General features: G+C 47.1%; 1 protein-coding gene across 2 annotated transcripts in view; it reads left to right on the top strand.

Moving 5' to 3' along the window:
- DOP1B (DOP1 leucine zipper like protein B) overlaps positions 1 to 20,173 on the top strand; it is a 124,047-nt gene that overhangs the window by 62,284 nt on the left and 41,590 nt on the right. For both annotated transcript variants that reach the window (XR_004052763.1, XM_030915409.1), the window contains exons 11-18: positions 2,166 to 2,285; positions 4,623 to 4,725; positions 6,088 to 6,279; positions 8,820 to 9,504; positions 11,172 to 11,443; positions 15,949 to 16,101; positions 17,567 to 17,667; positions 18,724 to 18,914. Coding sequence is in view for 1 of the 2 variants with exons in the window: in XM_030915409.1 (XP_030771269.1) it covers positions 2,166 to 2,285; positions 4,623 to 4,725; positions 6,088 to 6,279; positions 8,820 to 9,504; positions 11,172 to 11,443; positions 15,949 to 16,101; positions 17,567 to 17,667; positions 18,724 to 18,914 (1,817 nt within the window). In the remaining variant the exon portion in view is untranslated. The remainder of the gene's footprint in view (positions 1 to 2,165; positions 2,286 to 4,622; positions 4,726 to 6,087; positions 6,280 to 8,819; positions 9,505 to 11,171; positions 11,444 to 15,948; positions 16,102 to 17,566; positions 17,668 to 18,723; positions 18,915 to 20,173) is intronic.

Here is a 20,173-nt window from a genome sequence, read left to right on the forward strand (position 1 = left end):
GTGAGCCACCATGCCTGGCCACTGCTTGTTTTTTGAAATGCAAGTTGTAAGTAGCTCTACACTGTTCTCCTATGGGATTAGTTGCCTTGGATTTTTTTGTTAAGGATTTATCATTTATTTAAGGCCAAGTGCAGTGGCTCACACCTGTAATTTCAGCACTTTGGGAGGCCAAGGCAGGCAGATCACTTGAGGTCAGGAGTTCAAGACCAGCCTGGCCAACATGACAAAACCTGGTCTCTACAAAAAAAAAAAAAAAAAAAAAAATACAAAGATTAGCCGGGCACGGTGGCACGAGCCTATAGGCCCAGCTACTTGGGAGGCTGAGGCACGAGAATCCCTTGAACCCGGGAGGTGGAAGCTGCAGTGACCCGAGATCACACCACTACACTCCAGCCTGGGCGACAGAGCAACACTTCATCTCAAAAAATAAATAAAAATAATAAATCCTGACTGACCAATTTTTTATTGATTGACTTTTAGACAGTTTCTGCTTTTTCAGTTTTGTTTGCTTGTTTGCTTTTGAGATGGAGTCTTGCTCTGTTGCCCAGGCTGGAGTGCAGTGATGCAGTCTTGGCTCACTGCAACCTCTACCTCCTGGGTTCAAGTGATTCTCCTGCCTCAGCCTTCTGAGTAGCTGGGATTACAGGCACCTGCCACCACGCCCAGCTAATTTTTTGTATTTTTAGTAGAAATGGGGTTTCACCATGTTGGCCAGGCTGGTCTTGAACTCCTGACCTTGTGATCTGCCTGCCTCAGCTTCCCAAAGTGCTGGGATTACAGGCGTCAGCCACCGTGCGTGGCCTGTTTGTTTTTGAGATGGAGTCTTACTGTGTCACCCAGGCTGGAGTGCAGTGGCACCATCTTGGCTCACTGCAACCTCCACCTCCTGGGCTCAAGCAATTCTCCTGCCTCCGCCTCCTAAGTAGCTGCAATTGCAGATGCCCACTACCGTATCTGGCTAATTTTTATGTTTTTAGTAGAGACAGAGTTTTGCCATGTTTGCCAGGCTGATCTCAAACTCCTGACCTCAAGTGATCCACCTGCCTGGGCCTCCCAAAGTGCTGGGATTACAGGCGTGTACTACTGCACTCGGCCTTTTTCAGTATTTTTTAATGGCCTTTTAGTGGTGCACTTCTGCACACATCTATGTACCTATGCAGGGATTTTGGTAGGATAAATTTCTTGAATAAATTTCCTGAGCCATAGAAGATAAACATTTAAGGCTGGGCTCTGTGGCTCACGCCTGTAATCCAGCACTTTGGGAGGCTGAGGCGGGTGGATCACTTGAGGTCAGGAGTTTGAGACCAGCCTGGCCAGGTTTAGTAGAGATGGTGAAACCCCGTCTCTACTAAAAATACAAAACTTAGCTGAAGTGGTGGTGGTGCACGTCTGTAATCCATCCCAGCTACTCCGGAGGCTGAGGCAGGAGAATTGCTTGAACCTGGGAGGCGGAGATGGCAGTAAGCCGAGATCGTTCCACTGCACTCCAGCCTAGGAAACAGTGAGACACTGTCTCAAAAAAAAAAAAAAAAAAGAAGATAAACATTTAAAATCTTGGCTAAATTTCCCTGCTGAATATCCATGTGCCATGTTATCCTACCAATAGAGTATGGACTAAAACTGATTTTCTGTACAAATTCTTTTTACAGTAGCTCTGAAATTATTATGATTATGATTATTATTATTATTTTGAGACAGAGTCTCACTCTGTCACTCAGGCTGGAGTGCAGTGGCGCAATCTCAGCTCACTGCAACCTCCGCCTCCCAGGTTCAAGCGATTCTCTCACCTCAGCCTCCCGAGTACCTGGGATTACAAGTATCCGCCATCATGCCCTGCTAATTTTTGTATTTTTGTGGAAACAGTGTTTCACTATGTTGACCCAGCTGATCCACCCACCTCAGCCTCCCAAAGTGCTGTGATTACAGGTGTAAGCCACCACACCCAGCCCTGAAATTTGTTTTTAAGAGACTGTATCAATATAAATATTGTTTAGGATGGCATTATGCAAACACATTATAAGAACAGTAGTATTTTCATTTTTATCAGGATGTGTCAGCTCTAGAAATAAGTTACAGATGGTGAAATCGATTACAGTTTTTTGGACACTTTTTGTAATTCAGGATTTTTTAATAGATATTTTTATTCATGTCCTCCCCTTTTACAGTGCAATCAAAGAAAACAGAAATGCCTCTGAGATTGTCAAAACGGTGAATTTGCTGATCACTTCTCTAAGCACAGACTTTCTCTGGGATTATATGACGAGGTGTTTTGAGGAGTGCTTTAGGTAAGTATGCAGTTCAAGAATACAGAATATTTAGGAAGGATGAGAGGGTTTAACAATTTTGTAGCTGCTTAGAATGTCAGATTATATATAAGTAGCTGAAGCTGAGTAGTCTTTCCTGAGTTTTAAAATTCAACTAAAACAGGTTTGGAAAGAATTCACTTAAGATTCCAGCAGAATAAAAACATCTCCAATAAGAAGGTTCACATAATCTTTGCCTTGTAATTCTGAAGGTGCTTTAAAAGTCTAACTTTAGAAAATCCTCCGTGCATTTTCTGGTTACATTCATCAAATCAGCTTTCCTCTCCTGGCTGCCTGATCTATTGAAAGCAGCTTAGTTTTGTGGCTTTGTGACTGGATAGAGCGTTTTTGAAATCTTCAGTTTTCTTAAATTTTTACTGAAATTAATGTATGACTGGTCAGATAAAAGCATTTCTGTTTTAAGCTATTATAATCAGCTTTACCATCTCTTTTAACCGGGTGAATTGCACCACCTCTAAATTGTCTGCCGTGGCGTACCCGGGAACACCGAGCTTTCCTGGAGAGGCCTTTCCCATGCCATTTTCTTTATGGGAGGAATAAGGTCATGTCTCAAACCCTGTTTTGTCCTGTGAGACATGCTGTAAAACTTATTTCTTGTTCATCTCCACTATAATGCTCTTGGCTGTCTTAGAGTCTTACTTCTCAGCTGCTACCAGTATGCTTTTCTGTCCAAATAAGCTCACAACCCTGGGATGAATAAGTTAATTGCAATTGGATCCACAGGCAACAGCAAGGCCTTATTTTATTGAGGTTAGAGTATGCTTTGGTCAGCCTGGCTGTTAATGTTATGTTATGTTATGTTACGTTACGTTACGTTACGTTACGTTATGTTATGTTATGTTATGTTATGTTATGTTATTTTTTATTTTATGACAGTGTCTCTCTGTCACCCAGACTGGAGTTCGCTGGCACAATCCCAGCTCACTGCAACCTCTGCCTCCCAGGTTCAAGCGATCCTCCCATCTCAGCCTCCCAAAGAGCTGGGACCACAGGCACAGCCTCCCAAGTAGCTGCGACTACAGGCACCTGCCACCACACCTAGCTAATTTTTGTATTTTTAGTAGAGACGGGGTTTCACCGTGTTGGCCAGGCTGGTCCCAAACTCCTGACCTCAAGTGATCCACCCGCTGTGGCCTCCCAAAGTGCTGGGATTATAGGCGTGAGCCACCAAATCCGGCTATCGTGGTTTTTTTTTTTTTTTTTTTTTAAAGAATAAAGTGTTTCTACCCAGATGGAGCTGACTCTCCACTTTTGCAACATTTTGTCCTTCTTTCATCCCAGAGTTAATCACTGTCCTGAGATGAGTGTCTGTCTTCAGTATAACATGGCTTTGCTGTTGCCTGTGGATCCTATTACAGTTAATTTATTCATCCCAGGGTTATGAGATGAAAAGCAATAGATACTTTTTAACTTATCCATTTATCTAGTAGCCCGTTTATATAAAAAGAAGTCTTGAATTTCAGTTTAAGATAAGCAAGTAACAATAGTGGATTGGTGGGGTTACACTTCTCTACAGAAGCTGAAGCATTCTAGGCAACTCAGGTGCTGATAAACTCCTGGTATTACTTGGAGAGGAGTAGTCCCAGGCCACCTCCTACAGCAGGGCGAACAGCCGTGTAGTCTGTGGTGTTCTCCAGCCCAGCCTCGTTCCCTTGGATTGTGCCTTTGGGCTTGGACTGGGGACCTGCGATTACATCTGTCAACAGCACCCCATGTCTCCTGGGTATGGGACCACACATGTCTGAATCGGTAGAGTTCAAGTCAGAGGGAACCTGTTTGGACACCAACAGATTCAAGACACTTATTGACACTTCTCCATGTTAGATACTTTTAGTCACCAAAATTTAGTTATGAGAACTACAAAAGCTGTCTCACTTTCATTATGTTTGAAGTAGAATAATGTTACTGGAAATTGTAAGAAGTGCTTGGATTTACTGCAGGAAGAATTATTTATTATTATTATTATTATTATTATTATTATTGAGACAGGGTCTTGCTCTGTCACCCAGGCTGGAGTGCAGTGGTGCGATGTTGGCTCACTGCAACCTCTGCCTCCCAGGTTCAAGCAATTCTTGTGCCTCAGCCTCCCGAGTAGCTAGGACTACAGGCGTGGGCCACCACACCTGGCTAAGTTTTTTGTACTTTAGTAAAGATGGGGTTTCACCATGTTGCCCAGGCTGGTCTCAGACTCCTGAGCTCAGACAATCTGCTCATCTCAGCCTCCCAAAGTGCTAGGATTACAGGCGTGAGCCTCCACGCCTGGCCAAAGAATTGATTTTTCTTTGCTGTGATTTATAGACCAGTGAAGCAGCATTACAGTGTGAGGAACAGCGTCACCCCTCCCCCGACGGTCTCGGAGCTCTGCACCCTCCTGGTCTTCCTGCTGGATGTCATTCCCTTGGTGAGTGCTGGGGAAGAGACGGCTCAACACCCGCCATTGTTTACTTTCTTACTGGTGGTGATGCCTGCTTTATCAACCTCACATTACTGAAAATGTTTTACATAAATAGGCAGCACTGTTTTGATGTTTGTTTTGGCATAAAAGATACAGCTGGATGTAATCTCTTATATTTTTAATGTCTTATTGCAAAGGGGCTATAACTTTTGGGCCAGTTGTAAGTGGGCAAAGCTGAAGTTAGGTCAACCAGCTGATGAACTGGGTATCATTCCCGTACTACAGTTATTTTAGGGGAAGAGTCAATACGTTTCCTAGTTAAAATTGTGCTGTTGGCTAATTTTCTCAAAGGAAACTAATTTCCTTAATATAGAAACATGCCAATTTTATTTTCTATTAGAAAGTGTAAAGCCACTTGCGAAGAGAGGAATAACATCCTTGACTTGTCTAGATCAAGTTGAAATACCAAGCCTAGGTCTGTGGTATGCACTTGTAGTTCCCAGCTACTCAGGAGGCTGAGACAGGAGGATTACTTGAGCCCAGGAGTTTGAGACCAGCCTGGACAGCATAACATGATCCAGTCTCAAACAAAAACAATAGAAATGTTCTTTTCTCTCTCTCTTTGTGTGTGTGTGTGTGTGTGTGTGTGTGTGTGTGTGAGTTTTGCTCTTGTTGCCCAGGCTGGAGTGCAATGGCACGATCTCAGCTCACTGCAACCTCCACCTCCGGGGTTCAAGTGATTCTCCTGCCTCAGCCTCCCAGGTAGCTGGATTACAGGCACCCGCCACCACGGCCAGCTAATGTTTTGTATTTTTAGTAGAGACAGGGTTTTACCATATTGGCTGAGCTGGTCTCGAACTCCTGACCTCAGGTGATCCACCCGCCTCGGCCTCCCAAAGTGCTGGGATTACAGATGTGAGCCACCATGCCCAGCCTCTTTTCTCTTTTTGAGATAGGGCCTCACTGTCACCCAGGCTGCAGTGCAGTGGCATGATCTCAGCTCACTGTAGCCTCATCCTCCCAGGCTTAAGCAGTTCTATCACCTCAGCCTCCCAAGTGTCTGAGACCACAGACATGTGCCACCACATCTGGCTAATTTTAGTATTTTTTGTAGAGATGGGGTCTCACTGTTTTGCCTAGGCTGGTCTTGAACTCCTGAGCTCAAGCAATCTCCCTGTGTCAGCCTCCCAAGGTGCTGGCTGGGATTATAGGCATGAGCCACTGTGCCTAGTCTTCTTTTGTTTTCTGATTTGAAAATTAATGTGAAATGTATGCCCTAAAAAATTGAATTAGATGCCATTTTGAGATGCATTGTTTTTCTGCTTGTAAACCAGCAATGTGGGGTTAACCCATGTGTTTATTTCACAGGAACTTTACTCTGAGGTGCAAACCCAGTATCTCCCTCAGGTGCTCGGCTGCCTGGTGCAGCCTCTTGCTGAGGACATGGAGGCCTTAAGTTTACCTGAACTCACGCATGCCTTGAAGACGTGTTTTAAGGTGCTCAGCAAAGTCCAGATGCCGCCTTCCTACCTCGACACGGAGTCCACCAGCGGAACCTCGGTGTGTGCTCTGAGGGGCGGAAATGGTTCTGGGGGCTAAAAGCAGCCTATGCCTTCATGGGAGTAGAACGTCTTTAGGGTTGGTTAGGATAGGAATAAACACTAGAAGATACCCAGGTGATATTTCAAATATGCTTGTAAAACTCACTTGAAAAAGTTTTAGCACCTGGCATGGTGCCGTCGCTCACACCTGTAATACCAACGCTTCCGGAGGCTGGGGCAGGAGGATTGCTTGAGCCCAGGAGTTCGAGACCAGCCTGGGCAACACAGCAAGACCTCACCTCTCTACAAAATAAAAATTAAGCCAAGTACAGTGACCCACACCTGTAATCCCAGCACTTTGGGAAGCCGAGGCGGGTGGATCTCCTGAAGTCAGGAATTCAAGACCAGCCTGACCAACATGGCAAAACCCCGTCTCTACTAAAAATACAACAATTAGCCAGGCATGATGGCATGTGCCTGCAGTCCCAGTTACTCCAGAGGCTGAGGTAGGAGAATTGCTTGAACCCGGGAGGCGGAGGTTGCAGTGAGTCATCATGCCACTGCACTTCAGCCTGGGCGACAGAGCGAGACTCCGTCCCAAAAAAAAAAATAAATAAAAATTCATCATGGTGGTGTTCACCTGTAGTTCCATCTACTCAGGAGGTTGCGGTGGGAGCATCGCTTGAGCCCAAGAGGTTGAGGCTGCAGTGAGCCATGATTGCACGGCTGCACTCCAGCCTGAGTGAGAGCAAGACCCTGTCTCTACAAAAAAAAAAATTTAAGTTTTAGCACCCTTTGTTTCACCCACTCTCACGCTACTTGCCTGCTCTGTAACTGCAGTTAATGGTTAGATATAGTTAATAACTATGTAGCTACAGTTGATGGGCTAGTTATAACTAGCCTTGCAGACTCTTTCATGTGTGTGTTTGTAGTGTGTGATTTTGGTTATTTCAAATATAAGCGAGATGAGGTACTGGATTAGTTTGCTGGGGCTGCCATAATAAAGTACCACAGACCGAGTGGCTTCAACAACAGATGTTTGTTTTCTCATGGTTCCGAAGGCCAGGGTCTGACAGGAAGGTGTCAGCAAGGTTGGCACCTCCTGAACGCACTGGGGAAAAAGAGTCTGTCTCATGCCTCCCGGAGCTTCTGGTGGTTTGCTGGCAATATTCAGCATTCCTCGGCTTGTCAAAGCATCACCCCAGTCTCTGCCTTTATGTTCACTTGGCCGTCAACCTGTGTGCATGTCTGTCTCTATGTCCAGATCTCTCCTTTTTATAATGACACCAATCCTACTGGATTTGGGCCCATCCTAATGATCTCATCTTAACTGGATCATCTGCAAAGACTCTATTTTCTTTTTTTTTTTTTTTTTTTTTTGAGATGGAGTCTCGCTCTGTCGCCCAGGCTGGAGTGCAGTGGCCGGATCTCAGCTCACTGCAAGCTCCGCCTCCCGGGTTTACGCCATTCTCCTGCCTCAGCCTCCCGAGTAGCTGGGACTACAGGCGCCCGCCACCACGCCCGGCTAGTTTTTTGTATTTTTTAGTAGAGACGGGGTTTCACTGTGTTAGCCAGGATGGTCTCGATCTCCTGACCTCGTGATCCGCCCATCTCGGCCTCCCAAAGTGCTGGGATTACAGGCTTGAGCCACCGCGCCCGGCCGTGACTCTATTTTCAAATTAAGGTATAGTCACCAGTACTGGGAGTTAGGACTTCAACATCTTTTTGAAGATAACATAACATACACTGTTCTCTAACTTGCTTTACCTTTTTTTTTTTTTTTTTTTTTTTTGAGACAGAGTCTCTCTCTGTCACCCAGACTGGAGTGCAGTGGTGTGATTTCGGCTCACTGCAACCTCCACCTCATGGGTTCAAGCAATTCTGCCTCAGCCTCCCGAGTAGCTGGGATTACAGGCACCCACCACCATGCCTGACTAATGTTTTGTATTTTTAGTATTGATGGTGTTTTGCTATGTTGGCTTGGCTGGTCTCGAACTCCTGACCTCAAATGATCCACCTGCCTCGGCCTCCCAAAGTGTTGGGATTACAGGCATGAGCCACCACTCCTGGCCTTATTTGATTTCTTCATACCTTTACTTTACCCTCAGCTCAGTTTCCTCATTGATATTTGTTAATTTGTCGGAAACAGTTCTTGCTCTGTTGCCCAGAGAACTGTGCAGGTGATCCACCCACCTCGGCCTCTCTAAGTGCTGGGATGACAGGCTTGAGCCACCATGCCCTGGCAGAAACAACTTTTAAACAACTTTTTTGAACTCTGAAGGGTTTGTATATTTAGGCAAAAACACAAGAAAAATAGGCCCAAAAGCCAGCCTCCCCAGAGAGCGTGTGGGTCCACCAGTCTCCTCTTTGCCACCCACCCCTCTCCTTCCCCTGCTTTGGGTGCCTCCTGAATTTCATTATACGCTTGACACAGAGATTCTGTAGTCTAGAGAGTGATGATTTTGAAAAACAGAACTGAAATATATTCATGATTTCAACTGATGCTTGAATACCTTGGTGTTAAGAGATGCACAATTCATGTCTTTTTATTTTTTACAGAGTCCAGTAAAAGGTGAAAACAGCAAAATAATTTTGGAAACAAAGGCAATGATTCCCGGTGATGAAGATGCTTCATTTCCCCCTCTGAAGTCTGAGGACAGTGGGATCGGGCTCAGTGCCTCGTCACCGGAGCTCTCTGAGCACTTGAGGGTTCCTCGAGTTTCTCTGGAAAGGGACGACGTTTGGAAGAAGGGTGGGAGCATGCAGAGGACTTTTCTTTGCATCCAAGAGCTAATTGCCAACTTTGCCAGCAAGAACATTTTTGGAGTACAGCTGACAGCGTCAGGAGAAGAAAGCAAGTCCGAGGAGCCTGCAGGGAAGAGAGACAGGGGTGGGACGCAGAGCCTGGCGGCCGAGGATTGCAGCAGGAAGAACTCATGGGAGCCCAAGCCCATCACTGTGCCTCAGTTCAAGCAGATGCTTTCAGACTTGTTCATGGCGCGAGGGTCTCCATTCAAGACAAAAAATTCGGAGTCACCGTCGTCTTCGCCCAGCAGCCCCGCCAGGAAAAACGGGAGAGAATGGGATGTTGAACAGGTGGTCATTGACCTGAGGGGTTCCAGGGAGGAATGCAGGGAGGCCTTTGCCGCCGCCTGCCACCTGCTGCTGGACTGTGCCACCTTCCCTGTCTACCTGTCCGAGGAAGAGACCGAGCAGCTCTATGCAACGCTCTTCCAGCTGCCAGGTGAGAGGCAGCCGTGCCGAAGTCCCTCTTCAGGAATCATACAGTGGGGTGATTGATGTGGGTGGAATATCCCCTATCCGCAATCCTGGGAACCAAAAGTATTTTGGATTTCGGACTTTTTTCAGATTTTTTGAATATTTGCCTTACACTTACCGGTTCAGCATTCCTAATCCAGAAATCCAAAATCCAAGATGCTCCTTGGAAGGAAAGTGAGTATTTCCTTCGAGCATCATGTCAGTGCTAATAAGGTTTCAGATTTTGGATTTGGGATTTCAGATTAGAGATTGTCAACCTGTATTTAAAGACTAGCTCAAATCGTGTCAGCCAAGAAGGCGCTATTGGCCTCATTTGTTCCCTTCCTCATTTGTACTTAGGACATTTTTGACTTGTGTCTCACTACATGGCAAAGTAGTAAGGGTGGGGCCTATATTTTTAAGGCTTGGGTGTCCAGCACAGCCCATCAGAAGACCTAAAACATGAGTGGCATTCAGTGGGAGTAAATAGACTATTTCATGATACCTGTTGATAAATATTTTTTTTTTTTTTTTTGAGATAGGGTCTGGCTCTGTTGCCCAGGCTGGAGTGTGGTGGCACCAACTCAGCTCACTGCAACCTCCGCCTCCTGGGTTCAAGTGATTCTCCTGCCTCAGCTTCCCCAGTAGCTGGGACGACAGGCACGTGCCACTATGCCCAGCTAATTTTTTTTTTTTTTTTTTTTTTTTGAGATAGCGTCTCACTCTGTTGCCGGGCTGGAGTGCAGTGGCACAATCTTGGCTCACTGCAGCCTCTGCCTCCCGGGTTCAAGTGATTCTCCTACCTCAGCCTTATGAGTAGCTGGAATTACAGGCACGTGCCACCATGCCCAGCTAATTTTTTTTTTTTTTTTAGTAGAGACAGGGTTTCACCATGTTGGCCAGGATGGTCTCAATCTCTTGACCTCGTGATCCACCCGCCTAGGCCTTCCAAAGTGCTGGGATTATAGGCGTGAGCCACTGCGCCTGGCCCCCTAATTTTCATATTTTTAGTAGAAATGGGGTTTCACCATGTTGGCCAGGCTGGTCTCAAACTCCTGGCCTCATATGATCTGCCTGCCTCGGCCTCCCAAAGTGCTGGGGATTACAGGCGTGAGCCACCAGGCCTGGCCAGTATTTATATATTGGTTTGCTAGGGCTCCCTGACAAAGTACAGTAAACTGAGAAATTTGTCTCATAGTTCTGGAAGCCAGAAGTCCAAGATCAAGGTGTCAGCCGGGCCACGCTCCTCCTCTGAGACTCCAGGTGGAATACTTTCTGGCCTCTTCAGCTTCTGGTGCTGGCCGGCAACCCTTGGGGGACTCCTCAGCTTGCAGCTACATCAGTCCTATCTCTGCCTTTGTCTTCACAAGGTGTCCTCTGTATGTCCTGTCTTCCCTTGACATGTCCCTCTTATAAGGACACCAGTCATATTGGATTAATCAGGGCCCACCCTAACAACCTCATCTTAATTTGATTACCTCTGTAAAGACCTTATTTCCAAATTAGTCTCACCAGCAGGAAGTCAGTGCACTGCTGTCCAGATGGATTTCTCAGGTAACTTCCCAGATCTAGGGAGCTGTAGAATCTGCAGACTGGGGACCCATTCTCACACAGTTCTGCTTGTTTCTGCCTCTCCGGCGGGCTTCCTTTCAGGAGCGGGTGATTCCAGTTTTCCACCTTGGCTGAAATCCCTTATGACCATTTGCTGCTGTGTGACTGACTGCTACCTCCAGAACGTGGCCATTTCCACTCTGCTGGAAGTGATAAACCATTCCCAGTCCCTGGCTCTTGTCATTGAAGACAAGATGAAACGCTACAAGAGCTCTGGACACAACCCTTTTTTTGGCAAGCTGCAGATGGTGACGGTTCCTCCCATTGCTCCAGGGATATTAAAAGTCATTGCAGAGAAAACAGATTTCTATCAGGTATTTCCCACTGGGCACACTCTTCTTACAGCCTCCTTCTCCTCCTGAGCTAAACTCAGAACTGTATTGCTGGGGATGGGAGCAGTGGCCCACTTCTCTGGGAGTGATATTCCTATAGGGCACTGGGCAGAGGCAGTAGCCTTTGGTCTTCTGAGACTGCCTCTCCCAGCATGTAACTTTCACCCTCCAGGCAAGCTGTGGTGAGAGCAACTGGGGCCCCAGTATTCTGGGCTTGCCGTGACTGAGTGGAACCCCTGTGTGGGAGTGGGGTCTGGGTGGAGGCAGGGAGCCCATGACTCCTCCACTGCACTTGCCTGGATTTAGTCTCTGCCACATCCAGCAGAGGGGTGGGAAGGTGATGTGCTGGTGGCCTGCCCCTCCCAGGAGGTGCAAAAGCCCTTGACTGGGAGCTGGGGAAAGAGAGCACCCTTTTTCTTGGCCACATGCACTAGAGTGGATAGTGACGTTTCCATGGAGGTGAGCTCAGGGAGGAAGGAGATGATGAGCAGGTCATGGCCTAAGTGCCGTGACTCTTGCTGCTTTGACTGAAATGTAGTAGATTTTCCGGAATAAATGTTTCTTTATTTCCTGAATGTCCTTTGGATAATTTCCAGACTCTAAATGGTTGGTTGTTGTTGATTTTAAAATAATTTTCACCAGTTATGGTTGTGTTGCTGGGGAGAGGGTCCGTCTATGGAACTCCTCACATCGCTCAGCTTTGGTTCCATGAGGTGGGACCCCATCTATGGTGTCAGGTCCTGGGGGGAGCTTTTACCTAATTGCTCATTGAGTGTTTTTGTTTTGTTTTTTTTTTTTTTGAGGCAGAGTCTCACTCTGTTGCCCATGGCACGATCTTGGCTTACTGCAGCCTCTATCTCCCAGGTGCAAGTAATTCTCCTGCCTCAGCCTCCTGAGTAGCTGGGACTACAGGCACCTGCCACCACACCTGGCTAATTTTTGTATTTTTAGTGGAGGTGGGGTTTCACCACATTGGCCAGGCTGGTCTCAAACTCCTGACCTCAGGAGTTTGGGAGGCCCACCTCAGCCTCCCAAAGTGCTGGGATTACAGGCATGAGCCACTGTGCCCAGCTGCTCATTGACTTTTGTATCACATTTCCCCTTCCTGCTAGAATTGAGTAACGTTAGATCTTGAATTGATAGAACTTGAAACCAGGACTGGAACCGCTGTAAGCAGCAGTGATCAAGCAAGTGTCATCTTGGCCCTATGTAGCTTAGAGATCAGAAAATTTGGCACATTTACATTATATATAGGCACAGGGAAGAAAAAAGAAGAAAGAATTGAGACCATGAATCTTTGGAAAGGTACTCATAGAATAAAAATGACAGTAGTAAATACATTCCTTTTATTCTGGGGAAGTGACGGAAGCTTTTCCAAGTTCTTTTTGAAGCCTTGATTGTTATTTCATTTTCATGTAGTACATATTCAAGTACCTACCACTTGCCTGGCACTAGAGCATACTTTTTTTTTTTTTGAGACAGAGTCTAGGTCTGTCGCCCAGGCTGGAGGGCAGTGGCATGATCTAGGCTCACTGCAACCTCTGCCTCCTGAGTTCAAGTAATTCTCCTGCCTTAGCCTCCCTAGTAGCTCGGACAACAGGTGCGGCCGTCACACCTGGCTAATTTTTGTATTTTTAGTAGAGACAGGGTTTTACCACTTTGGCCAGGCTGCTCTCGAGCTCCTGACCTCAAGTGATCCTCCCGTCTCAGCCTCCCGAAGTGCCTTAAAGGGGTGAGCCACCACACCTGGCCAAGAGCATACTTTTTTTATTGACATGTAATAATTGTACATATTTATGGGTACAATTTGATATTCCTACACATTTATACATTGTGTAATGATCACATCATGGTAATTAGCATACCCATCACCTTAAACATTTATCATTTCTTTGTTGTGAAAACATTCAAAACAGTCTCTTCTAGCGATTTGAAATACAGCATGGCCGGGCACGGTGGCTCAAGCCTGTAATCCCAGCACTTTGGGAGGCCGAGACGGGCAGATCACGAGGTCAGGAAATCGAGACCATCCTGGCTAACATGGTGAAACCCCGTCTCTACCAACATACACAAAAAACTAGCCGGGCGAGGTGGCGGGCGCCTGTAGTCCCAGCTACTCAGGAGGCTGAGGCAGGAGAATGGCGTAAACCCGGGAGGCAGAGCTTGCAGTGAGCTGAGATCCGGCCACTGCACTCCAGCCTGGGCAACAGAGCGAGACTCCGTCTCAAAAAATAAATAAATAAATAAAAGAAATACAGCATGCATTACTGTTAGCAGTAGTCACTCTACCATGCCATAGAGTACCAGGATTTATTCCTCAGAGCATACTTTTATGTACTATACAGTTCTTGAGAGTTGGGGACAGCGGCAGCTAGTGCCTGTCCCTGTTGCAGATGCTGGAACTAGAAACGCAGCAACCTCACCCATAGCCAGGATGTGCCCCCAATTCTCAGACTCCAGACAGGGCTGTTGTCTGATCTCTGTTGTCTGATCTTTCAGCCTTTTTTTAATCCCGCGGAACAGCTCACATACCAGAGTTCCTGCTTCCCACAGTGCAAACGAGAAAAGGTCAGATAGCCCAAGGGTGCCCTGACCTTTCTTATCAGGTAGTGATGGCAGGTTTCAGATACCTAAGACAACATCCAGAACAGGGGAGTAGAGTAAAGTTTAAACATGTGAAGGAAGGCCCGGTGCAGTAGCTCACGCCTGTAATCCCAGCACCCAGCACTTCAGGAGGCTGAGGTCTGCTTGCTTGAGCTCAGGAGTTCGAGAGCAGCCTGGCCAACATGGCAAAACCCCATCTCTACAAAAAAAAAAAAAAAATACAAAAATTAACCTGGCATGGTGGCACACATGTAGTCCCAGCTACTTGGGAGGCTGAAGTGGGAGGATCATTTGAGCCCAGGAGGCAGAGGTAGCAGTGAGTTGACATTGTGCCACTGTGCTCCAGCCTGGGGCACATAGTGAGGCCATGTCTCAAAAAATATATATGAGGGAGTAGGTATGGTTTCGTGATCAGCATCAACTCTCAAAAACCTTGCAAAAAAAAATTTTAAACCTTCCAGAAGGGAGTCTCTTGCACATATATTTGCCATAGTGACAGCAAGGAAGTGGGGAGGGGTCTACTTAGTCAAAAAGTTTAATATCAGAATTCAATTGTAATGTGATTGTTGGAAATCACTTTCCCTTAGAGAGAAAGTAACAAAATAATGGTTAGAAGTTTGAGCCAGTCAGTGGTTAACTTGATCTGTGCAGAGAAAGACGGTTTTATTAAGTAGAAATAAATGGGCCAAAAAACAGTTATTTGATCTAAGGTATGCCTAAAATACTCCAGTCTATGAGATATAAACTTCATATAGTCTGTGAAGTATAAGAATGTCTTTAGAAATTTCCCTCCCAGAAGTGGGGACCAGCCCTCCTTCTGGGTCTCACCCTTGTTGGGGCAGGCACACTGACTCCTGCTCCCTGCCACTTGGCAAGGGGCTGTAGCCCTTTGCAGACCCTGTATGTTTAATGAGCTCAGTTCAGGGCTGGGAAGATGGAGGACGCAATTTGGGGGTGTAATTAGTGTCTTGAAAGTGAGGCAGGCACCTGCCACAGTGTTGTGCACAGAAAAGGGAACAGTCAAATTAGTGGAATTAAAGCTGACAGGCGTGGCTCTTCATCCATCCTATGTGGTAACCAATTTGAGCAAACCCCAGAGGTGACCAAGTGCTATGGAGCTGAACTCCAGAATGAGTGATCTTGACAACCACTGTAAATTCACCAAACTCCCTACAGGGCGCATCTGTGGATTCCCCAGCACCTGCATAGGGTGAGGCTCGGTACCTGCCTGTTGAAAGAATGCTTCAACCCCTCTGGTCCAGTTTCCTGTTAATTCCCTTTCTGAAAGTAATGTTGAGATCTAGGCAAGAGCTGCAGTGTTCTTGGCCAGAAACCTCCAGGTTTGACCTCCTATAACATTGCCTGCTGCCCGGATGACTTTGGTGGGTCTTTTCTTTCCTTTTCTTTTTTCTTTTTTCTTTTCTTTTGTTTTTTGAGAAGGCCCAGGCTGGAGTGCAGTTGCATGATCTCAGCATTTCAGCTCACTGCAACCTCCGCCTCCTGGATTCAAGCGATTCTCCTGCCTCACCTTCCCAAGTAGCTGGGATTACAGGTGCACGCCACCACACCTGGCTAATTTTTGTATTTTTAGTAGAGATGGGGTTTTGCCATGTTGACCAGGCTGGTCCTGAACTCCTGTCCTCAGGTGATCCACCCACCTCGGATCCCAAAATGCTGGGCTTACAGGCATGAGCCACCGCACCCGGCCTTTGGTGGGTTTCTTGCTTTATTTGATGATGATGTGTCTCTGGGCATGGAGGATTCTCACATGGCAAATATAGGTGAGAGCCAGTATGTCGGGGCTGGGACTGAGTGAGGAGGATGTGAGCGGATGCTGCCTGTGTTGACATGGTTCCCCACCACCTGCCTTTTCCTTGTCCCAGAGGGTGGCTCGTGTGCTTTGGAATCAGCTGAACAAAGAGACCCGGGAGCATCACGTCACCTGTGTAGAATTGTTCTACCGGCTGCACTGCCTGGCCCCGACTGCCAACATCTGCGAGGACATCATTTGCCACGCCCTCCTGGACCCTGACAAGGTGAGACTTTCTGGCCGCCACCTCCATCCTGCAGCACACAGGCCCTTGTTGTACATGCGCTTGGCTGACTGACATCCATCCAGTCGAAGTCTTTCTGGGGCTGAGTGGACATCATGATTAATAAAATAAGCAGAGGTGTTCCAGGATTTCAATACTGGAAGGCCACTGGAAGCTTGAGCCATTCTTTTTACAGCCCTGAAAATGTGGTTTGTGACCATATTAAGGCTCACCAGGGAAACCTGCCCAAACTTGCTGTAAGGATTTGCATGGCTTCTGCAGGTGTTGGTGAAATAGGCAGTTGTAGGGAATTGACTGTCCCTGGAAGAACTTACTGAAGCAGGACGTGGTGGCTCACTATGGTGGCTCACTCCTGTAATCCCAGCATTTTGGGAGGCTGAGGTGGGAGAAATTGAGGCCGGGAGTTCAAGACCTGCCTGGGCAACCACAAATAAATAAGGCCAGGCACGGTGATTCACGCCTGTAATTCTAGCACTTTGGGGGTCTGAGGCAGGCGGATCACCTGAGGTCAGGAGTTCGAGACCAGCCTGAGTAACATGGTGAAACCCTGTCTCTACTAAAAATATAAAATTAGCCGGGCATGGTGGCACATGCCTGTAATCCCAGCTACTCTGGAGGCTGAGGCAGGAGAATCACTCGAATCTGGGAGGTGGAGGTTGCAGTGAGCTGAGTTCGCACCACTGCACTCCAGCCTGGGCAACAGAGTGAGATCCATCTCTACCAAAAATAAATAAATAAATAAGGCCAGGTGTGGTGACTCACGCCTGTAATTCCAGCACTTTGGGAGGCTGAGGCAGGCAGATCCCCTAAGGTCAGGAGTTCGAGACCAGCCTGGGCAACATGGTGAAACCCTATCTCTACTAAAAATACAAAATTAGCCGGGTGTGGTGGCACACGCCTGTAATCCCAACTACTCGGGAGGCTGAGGAATCACTTGAATCTGGGAGGCAGAGGTTGCAGTGAGCAGAAATCGCTCCACTGCACTCTGGCTTGGGTGATAGAGCGAGACTCCGTCTCAAAAAATAAAAAATAAAAAATAATAAACCAATGTTTTAAAAATATATATTTTATTGAGAATTTATTGTCCTGGATCTCCTTTACAGTCTGTTGTGTGTCCTCGTTCTTTAAGACACTTGGGGCTGACACTTGCAAGGAAGCCACGCTCCTTTGTGTTTTCCTTTGGCTACAGACCACAGGGGTGACCCTGGACTCCAATACTGAGCTCTGAGTGTGCTGCTGTGTTAAAGTGAACAATCAGAGAGAGAGGACACAGGTTCTCTTTTTCCTTCTGGCCAAATCAGTCAAAGGAGAATGCAGCATCTTTGCTGTGGTTACTGTCAGTTCTGCTGAAGACTTTGATCTGTTGTTTAAATGGGGTTTATGGTGACTGAAGACAGCGGTCAGTTATGAAACCAAGTTCCTCACTCCCATTTATTTCCTCATCAAGGGTACAAGGCTGGAAGCTCTGTTTAGATTTTCCGTGATCTGGCACCTGACAAGAGAGATCCAAGGCAGTCGAGTAACATCTCACAATCGCTCCTTTGACAGGTAAGGCGGTCTTCGTTATGATCTACCGTTAACTCTCAAGGAAACTCCACAGAGGTTCCTGCCCAACATGTGGGGCTGGGGAGGGAGAGGCGCATGCAGTTGAAAACATGACCCCTATGGCCGGGCACAGTGGCTCATGCCTGTAATTCCAGTACTTTGGGAGGCCAAGGCAGGTGGATCACTTGAGGCCAGGAGTTCAAGACCAGCCTGGCCAACATGGTGAAACCCCATCTCTACTAAATATATAAAAATTAGCCGGGCATGGGGGTGGGCACCTGTAATCCCAGCTGCTTGGGAGGCTGAGGCGGGAGAATCGCTTGAACCCAGGAGGTGGAGGTTGCAGTGAGCCAAGACTGCGCCACTCCACTCCACCTGGGTGACAAGAGCGAAACTCCATCTCAAAAAAAGAACACCTGACCCCTGCTCATGACCCCCCCCAAGCACAGCCAGTGGTTCCCATAAACAAGTGAATTTCGGCCAGACACATGTGAACACGTTAGGAATTTTCTTAATTTGTTTGGGATGTGAGGAATCCTGGCATACCCCAGAATCACCTGTGCAGCTTTTACAACATGCCCCTACGAGGGGACTTTGCAGGGAGGTCAGATGGCCTAAACCTCCCCTGGGGGAGTGACCACAATTGGTGTGTGTGCTTGTCCCGTCACTGACTCATGCTGAAGAGGGGAACTTGATTGCAGCCCATGCTACTCCACATTGTTTTTCCCGAGTGCCTCTGAAACTCGAGGCATGAGGCCAGGCACTCAGCCTTAGAGACGCCAGCTGATTCTGATGCCTGGGGCCCAGGCCCGGACTCAGATATATAACCCATTTGGGGTTAGGCCTGAGCATTGGGATTTTAAATGCTCCCACTGGTGATTCCAACATGAAACCCAAGTGGAGTCCCCCTTGTCCTCATCCACTTGGGTCTGGAAGTCCAGCTTGGGTGAAGCTCCTGGGGGCCCTGTGTTGGGTGATGCCCTATGCCCAGTGTCCGCCATGGTGCCTGGCACATAGGGGTGGCTGCGAGCAGACTCACTGGTGTGTTTCCCACCGCAGGTCCTTGTTCGTCGTGCTGGACAGCCTGGCCTGCACGGATGGCGCCATCAGCGCAGCAGCCCAGGGCTGGCTGGTGCGTGCGCTCTCCCTCGGGGACGTGGCTCGCATCCTCGAACCCGTGCTCCTGCTCCTGCTGCAGCCAAAAACCCAGAGAACCTCCATCCACTGCCTCAAGCAGGAGAACTTGGCCGGTGAGCAGCCTGCATGGGACCCGAGGGTGAGGGAGGAACGGGTCGGGGGACTGGACCTCAGTAGTGATAGTTGAGGGACTGAGGCTCACTAGGTAGTTTTATTAGAAGCAAATGGTGCTTTGTAAATTGTGAGGACTTTGACAATTTAAGGACCCAGTGATCTAGCACTTAGAACTATTAGTGAGTGGGTTTGCTGTTTTCACTGAAAAACCAGATTATTTTGTTATTAAGGAAAATTGGCCAGGCATAGTGGCTCACAACTGTAATCCCAGCACTTTGGGAGACTGAGGCAGGTGGATCACCGGAGGTCAGGAGTTCAAGACCAGCCTGGTCAACATGGTGAAACCCTGTCTCTACTAAAAATACAAAAATTAGCTGGGCGTGGTGGTGCATGCCTGTAATCCCAGCTACTTGGGAGGCTGAGGCAGGAGAATCTCCTGAACCCGGGAGGTAGAGATTGCAGTGAGCTGAGATGGCACCACTGCACTCCAGCCTGGGTGACAGAGAGAGACTCTGTCATTCATAAATAAATAAATAAATAAATAAATAAATAAATAAATAAAATAACTTTTATTTGTGAACCTTCAACTACAAGGTAAGTAGTTTATTTTCTCTCTGTGCTCTAAGATTCTTTTAGACTATAAAATCCTGTTAGTCAGATTATCAGAAATGAAGAAGAAATAAACCTTTCAGTTCAGAGAACTTCCAGAGGCATCTTTAACACAAATGTAAAAGAACATAGGTAGAAATTAGGAAAGAAAAGAAAAACTAAGCCTGATGAGTCAATTAAACTGCAATGATTAATACTGAATGCATTTTATGAACTAACATTACTTCCTACAATAGCTGTATTTAATGACTGCACAATTTTCTAAGGGATGGTTTGCAAACTTTGAGTGAGTTTGTTTAGCTTGAGGCAGAAATTTAAAAATAATAACAATAATAAGTACTGCATTCATTCACTCCAAGAAAAGTAACAGACAAGCTATAAGAAGGTTGTAGTGCCCTAGTCTAAGAAGTAAAAGCCAAGGCCCAGAATGTGGCAAAACAAGGGTTAAAAAGTAAAGAAGGGCCAGGCGGTGGCTCACCCCTGTAATCCTGGCACTTTGGGAAGCCAAGGTGGGTGGATCACGGGGTCAGGCCTGTGACCGTGACTGTGACCGTCCTGGCTAACACGGTGAAACCCCGTCTTTACTAAAAATACAAAAACTAAGCTGGGCGTGGTGGTCGGTGCCTGTAATTCCAACTACTCAGGAGGC

This window comes from Rhinopithecus roxellana, chromosome 13 (assembly GCF_007565055.1).
Source record: "Rhinopithecus roxellana isolate Shanxi Qingling chromosome 13, ASM756505v1, whole genome shotgun sequence".
Taxonomy (NCBI): domain Eukaryota; kingdom Metazoa; phylum Chordata; class Mammalia; order Primates; family Cercopithecidae; genus Rhinopithecus; species Rhinopithecus roxellana.